The following is a 23,511-nucleotide window of genomic DNA, read 5'->3' as shown; positions in this document are numbered from 1 at the left end:
GTCAGTTACTGTTGGCAGAATGGTAATTGGCACATATTAGACCATGGCCTACTAGGAAGCCCAATGGCCACCTGAGACACAAAGGTTTCTGTGTGTATTTAGAATAACATTACCTTTTGCAGCTGGAGTCAAATGCTGAATCTGTAAACCAAATGTATTTCACTTTTTATTTGTATATTCATGAGGTATGATGTCATACATACTGTATATGTTACATGTAAAATATGCTTGTATACTGTATAAAGGTTTCAATATTTGCAGGGAACTTAATTCTAACATATTCTCTTTCAGAAGTTCTAAAAAAATATATAAATAGATGTGCCAATGACTAAGGGTTGTCCATGATGGCATCGCGCCAGTGCCCCCCTGCTATGTTCAACCCTATGAATCCTCCTATGAACAGCTATGTAGAACATTGCTATCTGAGGTCCCCCAATGTCATGGCTGAAGGTTAGTATACAGAATGATTGCTAATTAAAGAGTAACTTTGCTTTACAACAAATATAATCTGTCTTTTTCTGTTGGTATAAATGGAACTAAAGCCAAATCTTTCTTATTTTGGATAGAGTAAGAGAGGGTTATGACTCCTTTTTATATTTTTTTATATCTATGTCCCATTGGGGAGATTTACTTTAATTTCTTGTCTCATAACCACAACAGGAAGTAAGAGGAAATCCCTCCATACTGAGAAACATAGGTGTGCGCACAGGGTGTGCCAGGTGTGCCCAGGCACACTCTAATCACCCTGTGCAGCACAGATTCCCCCTACTTCCCTTCCCCTTTCTCCCACAGCGCCGCCGGCTTCCCTCCTCTCCTTTCCCGCTGGCTGTTGCTGCAGAAATGTTTTAGGATGAGTGGGTGAAGGGGACGGTAAATATGTAATTTACCGGCCCCTTCCCTTTCTGATGGAACATTGTGAGTTATCGGTAATACGTGTTTGAGCTTTGGGGTGCACACCCTAATGCAATAGGCTGTGCACACCTATGCTGAGAAACCACAACATGTTTCGCCTTTTGAAAATTTCCCCTCTATTCTTATTTTGATGTCAACCTAAATTTGAGATTTTCTTTCACTTTTACTATCAGCGACTTTGGCTATCAGAGCAAATAGAACGGATGAATCTCCCCATACGGAAACACAAGAAGCAATAAAAACCTGGCAGGTGTTCTAATCCCTCTCCACTCTATTCTAAATTGAAAAAACATTTTGGGCCAGATTCAGAAAAGAGATACGACGGCGTATCTCCTGATACGCCGTCGTATCTCTGAGTGCGCTTGGTCGTATCTATGCACCTGATTCAGAGAATCAGTTACGCATAGATATCCCTAAGATCCGACAGGTGTAAGTGTCTTACACCGTCGTATCTTAGGCTGCAATTTCAGGCTGGCCGCTAGGTGGCGCTTCCGTATGTTTACGCAAGGAATATGCTAATTAGGTAGATATGGCGAATCAGAAACGTACGTTCGGCCGGCGCAATTTTTTACGTTGTTTATGTTAGGCTTTTTTCGGCGTATAGTTACCCCTGCTATATGAGGCGTAGCTAATGTTAAGTATGGCCATCGTTCCCGCGCCGAGTTGAAATTGTACGTGGTTTGCGTAAGTCGTTCGCGAATAGGGCTGGACATAATTTACGTTCACGTCGAAAGCAATGACGTTTTGCGGCGGATTTTCGAGCATGCGCATTTGGTTTTTTTTTTTTTCAGAAAAGAGCATTATTACAAATTTACAGTGTCATCAAATCTGGGAACGACTAGTGTCCATCAAATTCTGCGGTTTTAGGTCTAGAGGAAGGTACAACAAAATCCTTTGAGGAAATGTTTGCCAATTTTGCCATATGGAGGAAAACTACCGTATTAATCGGCATATAACACGCACAGGCGTATAACACGCACCTACATTTTAAGAGGGAAGTTTCAGGAAAATAAAACTTAAAGTTTAAATAAAGAACTTTGAAGCAAAATAAGGGTCAGTGCCCATTAATGCAGTCTGATCAATGCCCATCTGCAGCCTCACCATTGCCATGAATGCAGCCTAAGCAATACCTATCTCACCTCAGATTACTGCTGACTCAGAGGGGACGAGGAGGGGGGCGTGATGAGCGCCGTCAGATTACATACAGCGGGAATCTCCTGTCTACTCCGCATCCTCTTTAATACAGTCCCACCTCCTGGAACAGCTTCTATGATAGACAGAACACTGGTCCAATGCCAGCCCAGGAGATGGGGCTTCCTATTACAGAGGCCGCTTAGTAAACAGGAGATTCTTGCTGTATGTAATCGGACGGCTCTCGTCCCGCCACCCCTCCCCGTTCTCTTCCGAGACAACCCAAATTGCAGTATCGGCATATCACATGCACGCGCTATTTGCAACCGATTTGCAGGGTGAGTGTTATACGCCAATAAATACAGTAATTTCATCCTGATGCCCCAATCAATACCTGAACAAAATCTTACCATGCCAACCTTGTACTTCAAGTTTTAGCTATTATTCACTACAAGAAAATCATGTAGACTTTCTGCTTTCAGATTTGACACAAGCTGATTGTTTGCGTTGGGCAATAGGTTCTTACTTCAAACACCACCCTTGAGTATGTTAGGTGCAGATTACGAGGTCTTGATACTCCCACTTCTCAGCATTGATGTTAAAACAGTCAGTATGAAATCATTTTGTAAATACACTTGGCATTAAGTCCCATTTCTGATGTATTTTTGATATGCTTTATTACATTACAAGAAATGTAGCATTTTATATATTTTTTTTTTCATTCTGTGTGTACAGGCATAGCTCACTCTTAACTACACAATGGAGTTTATTTACTATCGCTGGAAAGCGCAAAATCAGGCTCACTTCTGCATAGAAACCAATGAGCTTCTAACCCCAGCTTGTTCAATTAAGCCTGATAATAAAACCTGGAAGCTCATTGGTTTCTGTGCATACGTGAGCCTGATTTTGCGCTTTCCAGCTTTAGTAAATAAACCCCATTGTGTACTTAAAAGTGGGGTATGCCTGTATTACCTTCTGCTTAAATACACTGACGTTGTTACATACAGTGGGCATGGATATTATTATTGTGCTATTTTACCATGAAAATGCAGTATTTTTACATTTATTTTATATGTGCAGGCATGAATGAGATGCCCTATTGCCATCAGAACAACCTCATAACCAGCCACCATAGCTTTGGACTGGCACAAACCAATGAGCACACTGGTGCCGATGGTAAGCATTTCAAAATTGCTCTCACCAAGCAGGACACAAGCCAAATTTTTATAGAGACATCATCAAATTTTACAAATATGCATGTCCTAGTATGTCATAGATAGCAGGGTTGATTTACTAAAGGCAAATAGACTGTGCACTTTGCAAAGTGCAGTTGCACCAGACTTTAGTAAATGTGTAGAAGCTCTGCTGATTTCCATCATCCAATCATGTTCAAGCAAAAATGCATTTTTTTTATAGCACATGATTGGGTATTCTTGAAAGAGGGAGTCTCTACCTTATTTAATAAGCCTTGGAGCAACTGCACTTGCAGAGTGCAACCACACTTTGCAAAGTGCACTGTCTTTTTGTCTTTAACAAATCAACCCCAATGTGTTTTATCGATAATTTTACTCATTTATAGAGTACATTTAACCATCCAAATCAGTTACCATGTTTACCACTATTAAAAATACCACATGCTAATGTCCATACACATATACAAGCCACACCAAACCCATGCAGACTCAGGGAGGACATATACACTCTCTGTGGCCAGTCCTCATTGAGAATTAAGCTCAGGAGCTTAGAGCTACCAGGCAGGAGTACATACACACAAAAGACAATGATATGTGTTTGTATATCCAATTTGTCTCCCAACTGAGCCTGCCAAAGCATTCACAAGGTTGACCATGAGAGGTATTATCTAGGAAAATGTACAATATTTATTATATTTTATATAGTAATAAAGTAGTGTCAGCAACCTCACATCATGTAATGACCATTACTTGTTTTTCTCTGATAAGGGTCTCGTTTCTCCACTCCACGAAATTCAGTGAAGCTAAGCAAGAAGAGAGCCATGTCTATTTCCCCTTTATCAGATGCCAGTATCGATCTTCAGACCATGATACGAACATCTCCTAATTCCCTGGTAGCATTCATTAACTCCAGATGTTCCTCAGCCAATGGTTCCTATGGCCACTTGTCAATCGGGACTATAAGGTATATATAGAAACATTTGCTTTAATATAGTTAAATAATTAGAAATAAATGACATTGGTAAAGCAATGGCTGGATTTTCAAAATAACATTTGCTGGGAAGTTATAATTGCTTATCCCAAAGTGATGACACTTTATTTTGGCATTTCCATTTCTAAACCTTTGATATGATATACATACATGTATAAAAATGATTACATCCCAAGAGACATAAAGAAACATGTTAAATTAACAAAACAATATGCACTTCAGCCACCCCTAAATGTTGCCAGGGCCTATTTAAATAAGTATGTATATCCTAAGAGTCGGTTCACACTAGGGCGACACGACTTCCAGCGCGACTTTCAGAGGCGACTCCGACACGACTTGAACGTGAACCACAGGGCGATCTGGGGCGATTTACAACACGACTTGAAGTCGTCTCCAGGACAGGAGACTTTCCAGTGGCCAATTAAACAACAATCAGTTCTAGGGGAGGAAGGGAGAGGTTTACCTGAGAAATGTATGTTATCTTCCTGGAAAGTAGCTTCAGATAAGACAGTGATCAGACTTGGAGGCGACTTCCATTGAAATCAATGGGTACAAATCGCCTACAAGTCGGATTGAAGTAGTACAGATACTTCTTCTGAAGTCGGAGCGACTTGAGTAGTGTGTATTAACACCGCTCCCATTCACTTCCATTGTTTTTCCCTACAGCGCGACTTGGGACGACTTGAGGCGACTTCAAGTCGGATCCCAAGTCGCCCCAGTGTGAACCGGCTCTATGCCACGATCCCACCAAAAACGACCCTTCAAAAAGTATGGTGCTGTAACATTAATATAATATTATTGGTTATTACTGCTTTGAAATATTGAAATGTAAACGTTACTGATCCCTTTACCTTTTACACCATGTTGCTTTGGCTTTCAGCCCCTCACTTGGGTATCAGAATTGCTTTAACCATCAGAGACCTCAGGGCTCCTCGTATGGACCAAACAGCCATATGTCTTACAACTCACATGAACACTTGACCAGCAGAGGAATGGGAACCCTTCAATCTCGCACCTCGATCAAGCACTGCCAGGTGGGTTCAGGCCATCCGTCCATGTTAAGTAACCTAAATATTGAAATATCAGCATTGACAAAATGCCTATTAAGGGCTACATTGTCTGCCTAATTGTGATATTTCAGAACTCTTACAGCTCAACAAATAATAGCACATTTGTTAAAAAAAAAATAACCTGTGTCATTGCACTGCCCATTTGTATACTTTATTTAATCACACTGGTCATGGTCATCCACACAGATGAAATCTGAGCCATTATCCAGCGCAAGCTTAGACGCTATGAATACCAAACGACTGGAAGATGGATCAGAAGGGGATATATCAAGTCCGGCCTCTGCTGGCACGCAGGTAGGAGTATAGTAGAACATAAGCTTATAATTATTGTATTACCATTAATGTTTTCATAATCTATTCTTAAATCATCACTGAAGTTTAACTAATGCCATTAAATGGGCCTGTAAAAGACCTGCAAAGACGAGCCCATTTGCATTCTGATATTAAGCATAGAAGTACTCATATGCCCCACAACCTGACAATCATCATTGATAAGCAACTCCAAGGCTTCCAGCACTAGTATTTTTTCTTCACATTGCTTGCACTGGCTTTTCTACAATTATGCTTAAGTTATTATTTGAGGCATTGTAGTATTTTATGTTTTTATGTTCCTCTATTTTAAGGCTATTAAGATGATTAGGAATTGTCCATATAAAACCCTTTTGAAACAACAAATTTAGCATGCACATTATGTAAAGTATGGCCAGCACTGTATTTAATTGGACATTTGCTATTTAAGTACATTTTTCCTTGTCAAAAGACTCTCTATGGGACTAATAATATAAAGGCATTCTCTGTATTACTTTCACCAGTGGAAAGTAATGATAACTGCTATACAGATTAAAATTGGATATTTGATATGCGCAATCCTCATCTCAATAATAAAATTGAGGGGCAGGCAATATTTATTGCAGGCATCTCTACTACAGTCTATATACATTTCATATGCAATTAAAAAGAACATAGATCTTGCACTGTTCTACTTATGCATGTGTCAATTTTATTAGATCATACAACATGCAGATAAAAGCAGGTTTCTTCCAGCCACCAACAATTATCATGCATTCAGTCACATGCTTTCTTGGGCATTGCTTAACACTTCCCTCATTTAAAATTCTTAAACATGTATCAGTCAATTCACACCTCCCTAGTATATGTCTTTACAATCCTTCCTTGGTAGAATCCATTCACCATAGCATGTCAAAATATTTCCTAAGGCAAACCTGTTGCTTTGTACTGAAATGCCAATCAGTGCATATTTGCCTTATTTTTTTTGCTCCCCCTCCACTTTGCTCAGTCATAAAATATTCTGATTTATTTTTTCTTAATAATAATACTCATGATGGAAGGGATAATATCTATTACACACGATTGGAAATTCCGACAAGAAAAATGTGGATTTTTTCCGACTGAATTTTGGCTCAAACTTGTGTTGCATACACATGGTCACACAAAATTCTCACCACTAAGAACACGGTGATGTACAACACTACAACGAGCCGAGAAAAATGCTTTCGAGCATGCGTCAAATTGATTCCGAGCCTGCATGTTGTTTTCTGTGTCGGAATTGCATACAGACGATCGGAATTTCCAACAAGAATTTTTCTTGTCGGAAAAGTTGAGAGCCAGCTCTCAAATTTTTGCTGTCGGAAATTCCGACAGAAAAGTCAGATGCAGCCTACACAAGGTCGTAAATTTCCGACCAAAAGCTCACATTAAAATTTTCTTGTCGGAATTTACGATCGTGTGTACGGGTTATTAGACATGACATAATTATTTTGTGCATGATTAGTGGAAATAAATCAAACTACTACTAGATGACCCATAACCTTGAAAACCTTTAAGGCTCATTCACACCAGCATAGTTACATAGTTGCATATGGAAAAAAATCTATCCATTTCAACAAAACACTGCCCAATTGCAAAAGCAAGACAATTTGTTAGGTCTTACGTCTCATGACTTTGATTTACACAAACATGCTGCATTGGTGTGCACTAAAAAAAAATAAGCTAAGTGTTGCATTTTTGATCAGCACAACAAATTCCAACATTCTGCAACAGGCCATTACATATCTGGGCGTAACTTTTTATTCAGTCCTAGGAAAAGTATAGCAAGATTATGAATATTTAAAAGAATTCAAACTTTCAATTTATACGGGAAAGTTTATAATTTATAATTTCTCTTTCAAATAGGATCCACTGCTAGGGTTGCTCGATGGCCGAGATGACTTGGAGAAAGAAGATGGGAAACATGAACCAGAAGCTGTGTATGAAACCAACTGTCACTGGGAAAACTGTACTAAAGAGTTTGATACTCAGGAACACCTTGTGCATGTAAGACAGATGATTCCTTGTAGCTCTTCCATTAACAAATGCTTTTTTGGCTGCTCTAGTCTACAGCAAGGCCTCTAAACATTATACATTTAATGCCAGAAAACAAATTCAAAGAGTGTTTTAATTTACATTAGTTGTATATTAATTGTTTTTCATTTAAATGACTCTTCCACAGCACATTAACAATGAACACATCCATGGGGAGAAGAAAGAGTTTGTGTGTCATTGGCAGGAATGCTCCCGAGAACTCAGACCATTCAAGGCCCAGTATATGCTTGTTGTCCACATGAGAAGACACACTGGAGAGAAGCCCCACAAGTGCACAGTGAGTTTTGCAGCCATTCATATTAAAGAAAGTTCAAAAATATAATAGTGACAATGGAGAGTAACAATATTTTCTTTACACTCAGAGGTCATCCCTGTATAAAACATTATTGGTTAATCACAATATAGCGGGATTTTAATATATGCATCAAATGGTAGCTCATAGATTCTATTACAAATTATAGAATTTCTAATTTAAAATCCTAAGTAAAAACATTTTCTACTTCATGTGTCTGAAATGGCTGTTTCCAGAGCTTAAAGGAGTTCTCTGACCTAAAACTTTTAACCCCACGCCGTGCCCGGGCTGTAAAACTATACAAAATAAACTTTCACTTACCTGCCTACGATCCCCCATTGTTCCGATATCGCCGTCCCGTTCTCCGGTCCCGGTCTCTTCGGCTTCCTGCGTGTCGGTGACTCATAGTGCGCTCAGCCTATCAGCGGCCGCAGCAATGTCCCGTCGTGGCCGCTGATAGGCTGAGCGCACTATGAATCACCGACACACAGGAAGCGGAAGAGACCGGGACCGGAGAACGGGACGGCGATATCGGAACAACGGGGGATCGTAGGCAGGTAAGTGAAAGTTTATTTTGTATAGTTTTACAGCCCGGGCACAGCGGGGGTTAAAAGTTTTAGGTCAGAGAACTCCTTTAATGCATTTATAGAAACACAGAAAATTATGTAGCATATAAGTGTGCATTACCACAATAGTATAGACTTATATGAGAATATGAGGACTAAAATAAGTAGCAGCATTCCTGCAAGTATACTACCAAAACATTTTTGCCAATACTGGGAGTTTTTGTGGGAATCTGTACAGTATATAATTTTTCATTTATTTCATCAAAAACAAATAAATATTTGTACAAGTTACATAAAATCATTTATATTGTTTTTACCCAGTGCCCCCTCCTTCCCATTCTTCTTCAAAAGCTTCTTCATAGCTATTATTGTCTGCATAAAACATTACAAATATATTGTGGGAAGAAGGATGAAAGTCTCGGGGATTTTCCATATTTTCCAATATGGCTTTGTCAGAAATGACCCAAAACTGAGTAGATTACCTAGTGCTCTAAAAATATTGTCAAAGCGCTTTCTGTTTTACAATGTTTTCATGATGAATGCTGAAAACCACAATGTTGAACCAGAGGATAGCTGTATCAATAAAAGCTGTAGGGGGAAGTCTAAAGGAAGACTCATACTACAAATTGCACCTGGCAACAAAGAAAGACCTCAGATTATGTAACTACTCAGATAGTCCCATGTACGGCACTCCAGTGGTGAAAATTGATGTGAAAACATGATATTACAATATCCCACACAAACAACTTTGGAGACCATTTACCATATATACTCGAGTATAAGCCGAGGCACCTAATTTTATCACAATAAAATGGGAAAACGTATTAAGTCGAGTGTAAGCCTAGGGTGAGCATGCAGCAGCTACTGTAAGCGGAAAAGAGGGTCAACAATGTCCATTTGCACGCCTCACTGTGCCCATTTACACGCCTCACTGTGCTCAACCTCACTGTGCCCATTGCAACCTCACTGTGCCCATCCTCACTGTGCCTATTAAAACCTCACTGTGCCCATTACAACCTCGCTGTGCCCATTGCAACCTCACTGTGCCCATTACCTCACTATGCATATTTCCTCACTGTGCCCATTATAACCTCACTGTGCCCATTACAATCTCAATGTGCCCATTACCTCACTGTGCCCATTACAACCTCATGGTGCACATTGCAGCGTACCTGAAATTCTTGACAGGCTGCGCTGCGGGGGTCCTTTTTTTAAAACTCGTGGCTTCCTCCTGGTCCCGTCCCGTTCCGTGATAGGCATTTAACACTGTGTTCAGTTGCGCCTATCACGGACGTTCTTTCATCCTCAGACTCAGTTTCCCAGCAGACACTTTGTTCAGTATTCTGCCAATCACGAACGTTCTTTGATCCTCGGACAAGAGAAGGTCCGTGATAGGCGGAACACTGAACACAATGTCTGCTGGGAAACTGAGTCTGAGGATGAAAGAACGTCCGTGATAGGCAGAACACTGAACACAGTGTCAAACGCCTTTCATGGAACAGGACGGGACCAGGAGGAAGCCGCGAGTTTTAAAAATGAACGCCCAAGGTACACTGACTCGAGTATAGGCCAAAAGGGGTATTTTCAGCCCTAAAAAAAGGGTTGAAAAACTTGGCTTATACTCGAGTATATGCGGTATTTGTTTCTTGAAGAAATGGCAGTTATGTTGGCAATATAGGCCTTCTATCCTAGAACATTTGCAGTTCAAACTGTCATTCATAATGTTTTTGTAGCCAATGGCTCCCATTACCTCCATAAGAAGCAATGGCAACTTTTGTTCCGTTCTAAGCTAACTTTTACTTTTTATTTTCTAAGCTAACTTGTACCTGCGACCAACAATAGATCCAAGAATGCAATTTGGGTAAATTTGTACCTAAAAACCACAGCAGGAAACATTATCCTACATTCTACATTCCATTATCCTATATTCTAATAACACTCATATCAGTCCTCTGAATAAAAGCAAATCTAGTGGTGAATGTTTACGTATTAAAAGAATCTTAAATGGAGGAGGATCTGGGTAAGAAAAAGATCACTATGCAACTTAAAAATATTATTTTGTTTTTAACACAGCTTTTAGCTTATAAAAAAAAAATATAATATTTTGAGTTCCTAAAAAGTTCCAATACAGGCCAAAAAGTGATAGTATTCATAAAATAGCTGACCTGAAAATTGACAGTGTTATCTATGAAGTTTTATTCTAGCTCTCATAGCTCTCTGTTCTATGTGTCCGGTCCAACATTTGATTTTCTACCATTCACAAGAAATGAACTAACCTGACGATCAGCTCTTGGCAGAAGCAGCAATTTTTATTTGAAATCAAAACGGAAGGTAGAGCTAATTTTCTCCCGATTCTTACACTTTCACCTTACCATCCTGTTCAGTAAATACAGTGAGTGACAAAAGGTAAAGGCAACAGAGGCAGCACTAAACATAGCCATTTTGGTAAATAAAGTACATTAGAACATTTCATACATTTTATCAATCTTACTGGTGAAAAAAAGTAAAATTATACTGTACATGTATAACCAAATGATTTTTATCCTTGTTCTTTACTTTTCTTTTTTTAGTTTGAAGGTTGTAACAAAGCATATTCACGTCTAGAAAATCTGAAGACCCATCTGCGTTCTCACACAGGAGAGAAGCCATATGTGTGTGAACATGAAGGCTGTAACAAGGCATTCTCTAATGCTTCTGACCGTGCCAAGCACCAGAATCGCACTCATTCCAATGAGGTAGGAAAGAGCTTTGATGACATTTGTGCAGATACATGGTCAATACAGTAGTATGAAAAACTCATCTAAAGTACAAAGACCAAAGTACAGAAAAGCAGTTCAGAAAGTACAAAAACAGCACTATGGGTGTTATTTACTAAATGCAAATCCACTTTGCACAGCAAGTGCATGGAAAGTGCACTTGGAAGTGCAGTTGCTGTAGATCTGAGGGGACATGCAAGGAAAATAAAAAACAGCATTTTAGCTTGCACGTGATTGGATGATAAAATCAGCGGAGCTTCCCCTCATTTCAGATCTACCCCTCAGATTTACAGCGACTGCACTTTCAAGTGCACTTTCCGTGCACTTGTTGTGCAAAGTGGATTTGCCTTTAGTAAATAACCCCACATGTATTTATCAATCCTCAATTAAGAAATTAATGCATAAGTTCAAACACATGTACTATGGAAAATACAGCTCTGTTTATTTAATGCCCCGGGCATTACAGGAGAGCCGGAAACAGGGTGTATAAATGAGCTGGCTACAGGCCAGGCATGGCGGGAGTATGGTCCCACTGTGTGCGAGCCCAGTCCCTGAGGTAACGCAGGATGGTCGAAAAGGGATGTGAGTGGCGAGGGGTCAGTGGACAATAAGAAAAGAAACCCCTTCTTGTACCATAACTGTAGGGCAGCTGTCGTCAATGGAGAAGCATTGGAAAGTAACTGTAATTGATGCCCAAATCCCCAAAGCAAGGCCCGGAGATCATAAACGGATAGATCCTGTTCCACCATGGTGGACACTTTAGGGAAGGGGCGAAGGAACCATTCTAAAACCCTGGATAATAATGCTGCCCTATGATATAATGCAAAGTCAGGTAGTCCCACCCCGCCCCAGGTCTTGGGGTATGTGAGTAAGGTGTGACGGATGCGGGACATGCCTTGGTGCCAAATAAAGCTCTGTTTATTTAGAAGCTGAATGTTCTCTGATATAAAGACTAGCAATGAAGACTGCTGTACTCAAGGGTACAGAGTAATATAGTCTATTACATATTCCTAATTTTCAACCTGGTCCTCTATGGCCCTGGTTACAGTTTATTGTATTACTCATTATGCGTTCACGTGCTACTTCTTTACATATGTGTTTCGATGTTGCCCCTATGTGGGCAAACCATGGCTTGTTATGACTTTTGTAACGCCAATAAAAATATTCAAACAGAAGCTGAAAGTTCTCAAACCACCATCCTGCTGGATAAGTATTATTATAAGGACAGTCTCTTAAGAAATTTCTCTTCTTAAGAAATCACAGGAATACAATTTTTAACAAAGCTTTCTTATACAGCCCATTCTAGGAAAAATCATCACCCCTAGCACCAAAGTCAAAAGTCTCGGGGTCTTCTTTGACACCTACATGACAATGGATGCACAAATAGGGTCAGTAGTCAGCGGATCACACCATCTGCTACGCTTATTACGCAGACTAATCCCATTTATTTCTAAAGAAGACATAGCAGTCGTGGTGGGAACAATTGTTAACTCCAGGCTGGACTATGCAAATGCCATCTATCTCAGACTCCCAAAGTACCAAATCACGCGCCTGCAGGTCGTTCAGAACACGACCGCGCGTCTGGTGACTGGAAAAAAACATGGGAATCAATCTCCCCATCAATGAGAAGCCTTCACTGGCTACCAGTGAAAGACAGAATCACTTTCAAAGCACTCTGTCTAACGCATAAATGTATTTGGGGTAATGCCCCCCAATACCTATGCGACAAAATAAAAGCCTACAACCCCAATTGCGCTCTGCGATACTCCAACCAAAATTTACTCCAAATCCCCAAAACCAGATACAAGTCCAAAGGAGAAAGAAGATTTGCTGTCGAAGGCCCTCGACTTTGGAACACTTTGCCAACCTCCATTCGGTTGGAGGAGAACCACTTGGCCTTTAGGAGAAAGATCAAAACCCAAATTTTTCACTCACTCACTCACTCACTATACACAGTCTGCCATTACTCTCCATTTCTCTGAATGGGGGACACCTCCATAGTCCCCAGCAGAAACCATTAACGTAGTTGTTATGCCGCGTACACACGATCGGTTCGTCTGATGAAAACAACCGTTTTCATCAGACGAACCGATCGTGTGTGGGCCCCATTGTTTTTTTTCCCATTGGTGAAAAAACTTAGAACCTGTTTTAAAATAATCTGATGGTTAAAAAAACGATAGAAAAAAACAATCGTCTGTGGGGAAATCCATCAGTTAAAAATCAACGCTCCGAATCGAGTTGACGCATGCTCGGAAGCATTAAACTTAATTTTTCTCAGCACGTCGTTGTGTTTTACATCACCGCGTTCTGACACAATCGTTTTTTTAACTGATGGTGTGTAGGCAAGACTGATGAAAGTCAGCTTCATCGGATATCTGATGAAAAAATCCATCAGACCATTTTCATCGGATGAACCGGTCGTGTGTACAGGCCATTAGACAATTACCAAAGCTGGTAATACATAAGGAGATCATAAGACCAGAAACTTTGTATTGTTTGCTGTGGGCAGCCCAAGTTGCAAAAGATTTGGCCACTTACAGTTAGTTACATGTGAACAGTTTAGGCACTCATTACCTACTGGGTATATATAATTAGTCAGTGCTGGAAATAGCTATATATACATACATATATTATATTATCTAAATTCCTGTCTGTTCAGTATAAAAGATCAGTTATTGGCCATATTTTGCTGATTATTAGGAAAAACTGTCTGAATAAACCTTTTTTTCCCCCTGACAAAAAGCTCCTGTTTTAGCATTTTGACTAATATATCATAGTGCATTCATTTAAACGTGCAAACTATTTAATTGAACAATATTTATATCTCATTCAGAAACCTTATGTGTGCAAGATCCCAGGGTGCACAAAAAGGTATACAGACCCCAGCTCTCTAAGAAAACATGTGAAGACAGTCCACGGTCCTGAAGCACACATCACTAAGAAACACCGTGGGGATGGCCTGCCTAGAAGTCATGGCACGCATGAGGGTACTGGACCTCAAGGGATGAAAAGTGACATTCAGCAGGACTTAGATCCAAACTCTTCCCAGGCACGAAAGGAGGAGGGAAGACTAACTGTGCCAGATATGGCTATGGTGAGAATCATTTGAGATACATATAAATAAAATTGTTTTTTTCATTAAGAAATAATTCGGTAATAGCAATTACATGACAAAAAGAAGACACCAAACACAACATGTACATAATAAGCACGACCATCACTGTTACATATTATATGATTAGATACTAACCACCCTGTATATGAAGATAACGTAAAATGTGTTTAACTATAAAGCCTCTAAATCTCCTCTATTGCTATATTTTTACTTTTGTGATACAGAAATCTCAGCCCAGCCCTGGAGGACAGTCATCTTGCAGCAGTGAAAGATCTCCATTGGGTAGCACAAACAACAATGACAGTGGTGTAGAAATGAATGCCAATGCTGGTGGTAGCTTTGAGGACTTGTCCACATTAGAAGATATTCCTTCAGTAGAGTCTATTGGAACTGCAGGAGCTTCTGCCCTCAGGAAGCTGGAGAACCTCAGAATTGACAAATTAAATCAGATGAGAAAAGCACCACCATTAGGAAAGTCTGTAAAACTGCCTGCTATCCACAATTCAGGTGAGTCATACTAGTAGATTGAAAATGGAAATGTTATTTTATATAGTGTTGACACATTTCTGCAATGCTGAACATAGAACATATAATCACTTATCTCAGTCCTTTTTCCAAAACTAACTCACATAAAGCTGACCTTTGGGAAGATATAAAATGGCGGGCACCATGTATTTTTTAAAGGCAGATTTTCTAAATATGTTGATTTGTATTGGTATCAGCCTTCTGTAATCCCCTGTAAAATTTCACCCAGACTGGGAGAGGAATGGAGAGCTCTTGGGGCTAATCAGGTTTGCCGCATACACGTGTGCTGATAAGAAGTGAGAGCACGCCAGGGAATCGACCTAAGTTTTTTTATTAACTGCAGCAGAGAAATTTTAGGTCACCACAATGTCTGTGCTGTTAGGTAGAGCTGCGTAAATTTTAGGACTATATGGGCAAAACACTAATCCGTTGACAGGTAAACATTCAAGCGTGTATTTAATTGATTGTCTTTCAGCTTTAAGACTTAATTTAGTAAGCTATAGCAATAATTTTCTGAAATAACAACCATTATTTTCAGCAATGAAAACCAATGAGAGCTGCACAGTTATATGGCTGAAATAATAATAATATTATGCACTGTAGTTTATTCAATACTTAGCCAAAGATTTTAGCAACATTAAAAAAATAAAAAATAGAACAAACAGGTTACAGATTTGTTAGTATGGCCATAGACAGAATGAAATTTAATCGGTCTGACTAATCTTTGATGAACTCCTTTGTCAATTCGTCCATCGTACTGTACGTAAACAATTAACTGGAAAGTGATTTTCAGCAGATGATAATTATCAAGAAATATAGCAATAGCAATGCAAACTTATAGGTAGTGGGATTGCTCTGACATCTGCGTAATATCTGTTGTATCGCAGAGCATTTACCATTCGGGCATTTTCCAGGAAATCTTGAAATAACATTAAATTGTGTTTATTTTTTATGAATTATACATACATCGGCAGTTTGCTTGATTAGTTAGTCAAATCTTAGTTAGATAGTTTCCTGGTTAAAGAAAGTATTTTAATTTACTATTTAGTTACTATTTAGTTAACTTGTAAATAGGTTGAAAAGTATTTAAGCATTCTTGAAACATGCTTTTACAGATATGAAGTTTACTTAAAAATGTTAATATAATTTCCCCATTAGAAAGCCTTTAAAAAATGACTACTTTTCATACAGTTTATTACCCCTAACATACCTATGGCAGATTTTAAAGGACCCCATTGTGCAACTAAAAGACTTAAAGTGTATCTAAACCCAAAAGCAAACATTTTTAATCTTTATATTACATTTTTGTTTTTGGGTTTTCGATATGCTTTGATGTGTATGTAAAGAACTTTGTGTGCTGATAGTGAAAGCAGCACACCCCACATAGTAGCCCTAACAATTAACTCCTCTTCTTTGTGTCCTTTTGGTTTGTTAAATGCAATATTAAAGGAGAAGTAGGGCCAAAGCTCTTTTGGTCTTACTACTCCTGCAGATCACAGTTCATTCTGGTCTACTGTGAGCTGTATAAAGCCCGCTGGCAGCTGATGTCACTCTGCTGGTCCAGGCTTTGTAGAAACCCCAACTATATGGTTGGGATCCACCCAGACACCTGCCTGCTGAGAGCCCAAGCCAGCTGCTCCCCCCACAGCCCAGCACTCCAGCGAGTGCTGAAGGGGCAGAACAGAGAGCTGGCGACTGTCAGCCACCAGCTATCTGCTCACTGAAGACCAACAACTGAGCGATCAGTGGTGTTTGATCACTCAGCCTGAAAAAAAGAAAATTAATGCAGCTACATCATCTAAAGACGAACAAGCTGCAATATATTAAAATTTTTCTTGAGTTTAGATTCACGTTATATTTTTAAAAAAAATACTATTGTTATATCAATGGAAGAACTTTCCATCTTTAGGTGGTGTAATTTTGATTTGCAATTTTTGATTTAGTATCTTTTTATTTAAATCTACAGCTTCTCAGGGAGAATTGCAAGGAATGTGCAGTCCACTTGGCATCCCCCACAGCAATCACCTAATGGAATTGTCTTCTAATGATCATTTAAATCCACTGAATGACAGACGCAACAGCACTACAAGCACAATGAGTTCAGCTTATACAGTCAGCCGTAGATCTTCTGTTGTGTCACCATATCTATCCAACCAGCGACCAGGTGATGTTGGGAACATGGCGGATACATATGACCAAATGACCTCAGATCCTTCGAGACATTCCAATACCATGGGGCTTCCAGGCCTAACTCCGGCACAGCAGTACAGACTTAAAGCAAAATATGCTGCAGCTACTGGTGGTCCACCACCTACACCGCTTCCCAACATGGAGAGATTGAATTCTAATAATCGAATGGCTTATCCTCCTGGAGACTGCCGAGGGCCATCAATTACTTCAGTTTTAGGTGGTAACACTCAAAGAAGACATAGTAATAATGAATACCATAGTTATGGTACAGGAATAATTCACCCAGCCCAAGCACCAGGGGCTGGAATAAGAAGAGCTAGTGACCCTGCCAGACCTGGGGTTGATCCTCAGGCAATATCTAAAGTTCAACGGTTCAAGAGTATGTCCAATATGAATACAGCCATGATGGGAAGACACACTATTGGCCAACAACAACATTATGGAGGTTCTGATGCAAATATTCAAAGACATATGTTTTCACCCAGACCTCCCAGCATCAGTGAGAATGTGTTTATGGAGGTAACCAGCACAGATGGACAGTCTCACAATAAAGAACACAATATGATGGCCCCTAATGAAATGCAGCACTATATAAACTATCAAGGATCTCAAATGGGTACTCCTAGTAGCCAGATGAACCCAAGCCTTCAACTTCATGGGTTAGATGTTCAAACCCAAAATGCTTACCCGAATTCTCAGAGAGCAATGGGTGGAATGCACATAAATTCACACAACCATTCTGGCCAGGACAATATTTTAGGTCATTCTGAATTCAACCAGTGCCAAATCACAGCTCAGAGTGAGCCTTACCAGAATCAAAGACAATTGACCAATAACACCAATTTACCTATTCAATGGCATGAAGTGAGCTCTGCATCAATAGAGGTGGCTGCAGGTCAAAGCCCCAACCATCAGGTAATGCAGTCAAATCTATCACCAGGAAATCAGTGCCATAGCCAGTACTCCAATCCAACATCAGAGTCAGCCAAGCAAGTTTCACTTGGGAACAACAATTCTTGTCAACAGAGCATGCATGTAAATAATCCAAGGTACAATCACTTAGGTCAGGTGCATATCAAACCAGAACAGCAGTTTCATCAATCCATGTCATCTATGATGTCCTGCCAGAACATGAAACATCATGCAGCTCAGCAACATGTTTTCAATCAGCCAAACACAGTGCCCATTTCCCCAGGAAACACAATCTGTGATTTCCCAGGTCAGCAAGACAACCAGCAAAACACATGCTTCAATGTTGGCCTAAACCCCAATATGTTAAGCCCTCAGGGGCGAAGGTCACAAACCCCTATGATGCAAGTGAAAGAGATGATGGTAAGAAATTATGTTCAATCTCAACAAGCACTAATGTTGGAGCAACAGCCCAAGCATATTCCAATGATGAATAACTCTGGGGAGGATGTTGATACTGTCCAGAATCAGCACAGAAATACACCTAATGCCCAGGCATACATGAGCCCTAAATATATGAATTATCAGGGCAAACAGACACAGAGCAATTTACTGAGTCCAAATTCACAGGATATCCAGTCAATCCAATCTAAAACAATAAGGAGTCCTGGAAATCAGTGTTACAGTCTAGATATAGTTCCTCATCCACCCAGTGGCCCAAAACCATTAAGCCGGCAGCACAGTATAGCAAGCCAGTCAACATATATGGGCAGTCCACCTCAACTTAGTCCATCTTACCATTCAACTGAATCCAGTCCTAGAAGAATGGTTACCCTGCCCCCTATCCATTCTCAACCAGACAATAATGACACCACTAGTATGATGTATTACTCAGGGCAAGGTGAGATGCATCATATAAAAACAGGAACCCAAAGGTTTGTGCCACCACTAAACCATCAAAACAGCTGTGATGGACTTCAGCATGGACAGTACAATTCTAACCTGAATTTCATGAAGACAGACTCCATTCCATACAGCAGTCCGTGTCCAGCTTCCAATCCTTTGGACAGTCTGGACTTGGAGAACACCCAACTTGATTTTACTGCAATCATCGATGAATCAGACCACACAACTTTAATGTCAGATAATATAACTCCAGCTGGCATGCCAGGACCATCTCAACCTCCTTCACACTTGAGCACATCACGGAATCCATCATCCATGGTCCCAAACATTGCTGTGGCAGACTTGAACTCCATGCTGTCTTCTTTAGCTGGCGAGAATAAGTTCCTCAACAATATTTCTTGAGCAGCTTAGAACTTCATTCATAGGGACATAACCGACAACTGCCCAGATCGTAATGATCATTTATGGTGCAGAGCTTGCTCATTATTGCTCTTTGTGTTCAGAGTATGCTGGATAATTTTTATATAGTGTGCTTACAGAGTATGCAAGATTTTAGTTTTGATGGTACTAAAAAGTGCTCTCTTGCCATTAAATCTCTATCATTATGCCTTATCTTTCTGTCATGGACTTACTAATTATGACAAAAATTTGCACATTTGCCCTATATCCTTATATTTGTAAGATGACTGTACGATATTGGATAGTGTTTGACTATTTGTTGACTAAACATGGATCACAATACATTTCTGTCTAGGATAGCCGATGAGATTCACTAAATTAGTAAATTTTACCTATTTTATTTAGAGGACAGCATAGATGTATTTTTATAGATACTACCATTCTGTTACACAATGGCATGGTAACATGTTGTAGCTTAGTGATAGTATATCACAGGCTGCCGCTTGTTACATGTAGGCATCTCTGTTATACATAAGGGGTTTATTTATTAAGGCAAAGGCAAGCATGCAAAATACAGTAATTAATCAGCAACTATATTTCATTTTTTTAATGGGCTTACATATTGGGAGGTGAAAGTTTACTGGTTGCTGTGTATTATTGTACTGTGTATATTTTGATTGCTATTTACACTGCCTTATTTAATAAGCTTATGTGTATATGTTGGTAGATGCTGGGGGATAATTTCTCAGGAATATTGATAAAACCTACAAAGTGGCATTTTCTACTGCTAATAGGTCAGACAAAAGGTAACCTTGTTAAGCAAACTTATCAACATTCCTAGAGTCAGAATAAAACAGATCATTTAAATTGTCTCATATTGAAATTAATATTTTGGGGCTGCTCTTAGCTTCAGTCTTTTTTGGGGGCTTTTCACCTTTTTTTAATCTTTTTCTGTTGAAAGATTTAACCGCTTGTTGGCAGTCACCTCATTAGGCTAGAATTACATAGGGGATTTATAATAGCTCAATTGTGCTGCTAAAATGTGTTCCATCTCATTAGCAATCAATTGCTAAATCTAGTGATTTAATTTATTTTGTTTTGGAAGTGTGACTGAGCTACTAATTCTCACATGTGTAGCTTTCGCCTAATAAGGTAACTGCAAGGGCCCATTTACACCACTGTGCTTTGGTAAAGTGTGTGAAAACATGTTCCAAGTGTTGGTATGTTGTGTCATTCACTACTATGCATTGCAGTGTGCTGCTCTACAGAAAATACTGGCGGAACCATCTTTGGTAAGTTGTGGCGCTTTAAGCAGCCCATTCAAATAAATGTATTACGCGTTTTAATTGCACAGCAATGGTCCGCCATGAGTACCGTAGCACTTAGGCCAAACCTAAAGTTTTAAAAACTTTCAGAGTTAACACAGAAGAGCAATGCAGAATAGCAAAGTCGGAGAAAGGCCATCATTCCCTATTTGTGCTTATTCTTCAGCTTGTTGAAGTAAGAGTGCCAGCATTCCAGCCAAGCATTTCAGAAGTATAGGTCATAATTGGCAACCTTCTTATTGCTTCCATGTTGCTCCTAAAACTGTTTTTTTATTAAACCTAGTCGGTGAACCAGTATGAGAATGAAGCTTTGCAATAAGATCATCATTAAAACTTTAGCAGTTTTTCTTTAACAATAAAGTAAAGCAATCGTGATATGATATCTCACCCCTACCCAATCTGCTAATGCAATATATAGGAGTTGAATACATGATCTGTTTAATTATCAGTTCCATTAATCCATAAGCAATAATTCAGACACATTAAAAGCTTGTCATCCATTGGGATTTTTCTATTTACTGCATTATAGCAGTTATTTCAGGCAACCACTGCACACTGGTTCTAGTCTTAAAACATTCTCCTTATCATTAGCCCATTCATGATCCAGAATGTTGTTTCTTTCATATTATAAAAAACCTACGTATGATAACTTCGCTACTCTGGCGCAAGAATGCGTTCTTGTAGAAGAGTGATAGCGTCTGAGGCTTCTCACAAACATGTTCCTTTATGTTTTAAAAAAAAACAAGATCTGTCTTGGATGCACAATTCCCAGTTCGGTACTTCTGCTCTGTTGTACAGTTATGCCGCGTACACACGATCAATTCGTCTGATGAAAACAGTCTGATGGACCGTTTTCATCAGATGAACCGATCGTGTGTGGGCCCCATCGTTTTTTTATCCATCAGTCAAAAAACTAGGAATTTGTTTTAAAATTATCTGATGGTTAAAAAACCTATAGAAAAAAACGATCGTCTGTGGGCATGTCCATCGATTAAAAATCCACGCATGCTCAGAATCAAGTCGATACATGCTCGGAAAGCATTGAACTTCATTTTTCTCAGCACGTCGATGTCTTTTACGTCACCGTGTTCTGACACGATCAGTTTTTTTAACCGATGGTGTGTAGGCACGACTGATCATCAGTCAGCTTCATCGGATATCTGATGAAAAAATCCATCAGACCGTTTTCATCAGATGAACTGATCGTGTGTACAGGCCATAAATTGCAGAACAGTTTGTAAATTCATCAATGGCAAGTTGAATTATGAACATTTGCTTAGTGGAGATTATTTATTGACACAAAAACATGTCCAAAACCTTGGCAGGATGAGAGTGAAGGCTGATGCTGTTACCCGGGCTTTTATCTCCATTTCCAACTTGAAGTCAAACAAAAAATAGTCATGTTTAAATGGAATTTGACACAAAAGAAAAGCATATATTGCCATTCATAGCCATGTACCCTAGCTGTCATAATGAAAATCTGATTTACTTATCAGTAAGTCATGACAGGTACTGTATGTCCACAGAATATCCAACATGCTGAATGCTTGTCCTTTGCTGGTGATGTATTAGCTATCACACAGGACAACATTGAAGGGAGAAAACTAGCATCATTTAAAGTAGATCAACAGCTTAAAAACTAGAATTTCCATCAGGGTCGGTTCCTTTAGAAGAAATACCAAAGCACATCAGTCATCGATGAAACACACTTTTTTTCTTTCTATTACTGTATATTTTGTTTTTACTGTGTTTATTAAAGAGCTATATCAGTAAAATGTAGAGAATGAGAATACTTCTTGAAGATGCTATAACTTTATCTCTGATCTACATTCAAAGCTTTTAAGAATGTTTTATGTAAAAAAAAAAGAATAAAACTTTGAAAGGTTTTATTTTTAACAGCTCGAGGGAAGCTTGTAAATCCTTCTGTTTTGTACAGTGTGTATTTTTATATTTGTAAATTCCTTTTTTGCTAGTCTTTTTTTCATAAGACAATAAAATATGTCTCATTTGACAGTATTACTTTATATAAGATATTGTGTGTGTTTTATTTGGTTGTAACTACCCTATGAGAGCACAGGCCCCCAAGGAGAGCATATTGGGAGCCATTGACTAAGCTGATCAAAAAAAGGTTGCTTATCTGTATCAAGTTAAGACCCCGTTCTCATTTTACATAGCAGAGACACACATTCCCACTCACAATTTTCCGAGTGTTGCTTATAGAAAAGCTAATTTTTTGGGCTTCACATTCCTACTCAGGGTATTTTTTTGAGTGAGTTACAGACGTTTCCAAAACACACCTTTCTGTCTATAGATTGCCGGAAAAATAATAATTTTTGCAAGACGATATTGCTAGAAGAAGGTTTTCTGTATTTGTATTTGTAATCTTAAAGTGTTTGTTACCCTAAAAAAAAATGTATCCTGTTCCTTTAAAGTATGAATAACACAGTGCTTGTGCTGTGTCTTTTGGCCCCCTGTATCACCTGAAATACCTGGCTGAACCTGCCTGGTGCTGCTCTCTCCCCTGTAAACTGACCACAGTTTATAATGGCTGCCGAGTCCTGACACCGTGGTCAGTTTATGTGTGTCTGTCATCCGCGCTCTCCTGTCTCTCCTCTGTTCTCTCACCCCTCCCCTCCCTGCCTGTCAGCTCTGTCAGCCCCACCATCCTGTTATTGAAATAACCTAATTATAAGGCCTTAACCCTTAAAGTGGTTGTAAACCCACTTAGTAATTATCAGGCAATCCCCTGTCTTCCATAATACTAAGTGCCCGGTATATGTGCCTTGTTAAAAAATTCTGTTCTATACCTTATTTCCTAGTGCCGCTCGGGACTCACGTGACTGGCCGCC

At 39.4% G+C, this 23,511-nt stretch overlaps 1 protein-coding gene across 1 annotated transcript; it reads left to right on the top strand.

Annotated features, from left to right (window-relative positions):
- The first annotated feature begins 294 nt into the window (after nucleotides 1-294).
- Nucleotides 295-21,395, top strand: GLI1 (GLI family zinc finger 1). Its single transcript, XM_040340923.1, has 11 exons — nucleotides 295-450; nucleotides 3,124-3,219; nucleotides 4,005-4,200; nucleotides 5,108-5,261; nucleotides 5,484-5,591; nucleotides 7,491-7,631; nucleotides 7,807-7,956; nucleotides 11,108-11,272; nucleotides 14,127-14,387; nucleotides 14,633-14,915; nucleotides 16,900-21,395. Exons 1-11 carry the CDS (start codon nucleotides 342-344, stop codon nucleotides 19,338-19,340), a joined length of 4,104 nt encoding a protein of 1,367 aa, XP_040196857.1. The 5' UTR covers nucleotides 295-341; the 3' UTR covers nucleotides 19,341-21,395.
- Nucleotides 21,396-23,511: the final 2,116 nt, after the last annotated feature.

Source organism: Rana temporaria, chromosome 2 (assembly GCF_905171775.1).
Source record: "Rana temporaria chromosome 2, aRanTem1.1, whole genome shotgun sequence".
In the NCBI taxonomy this organism is placed as follows: domain Eukaryota; kingdom Metazoa; phylum Chordata; class Amphibia; order Anura; family Ranidae; genus Rana; species Rana temporaria.
The sequence above is the reverse complement of the archived record's forward strand: the minus strand, read 5'-3'. Positions and strand labels throughout refer to the sequence as shown.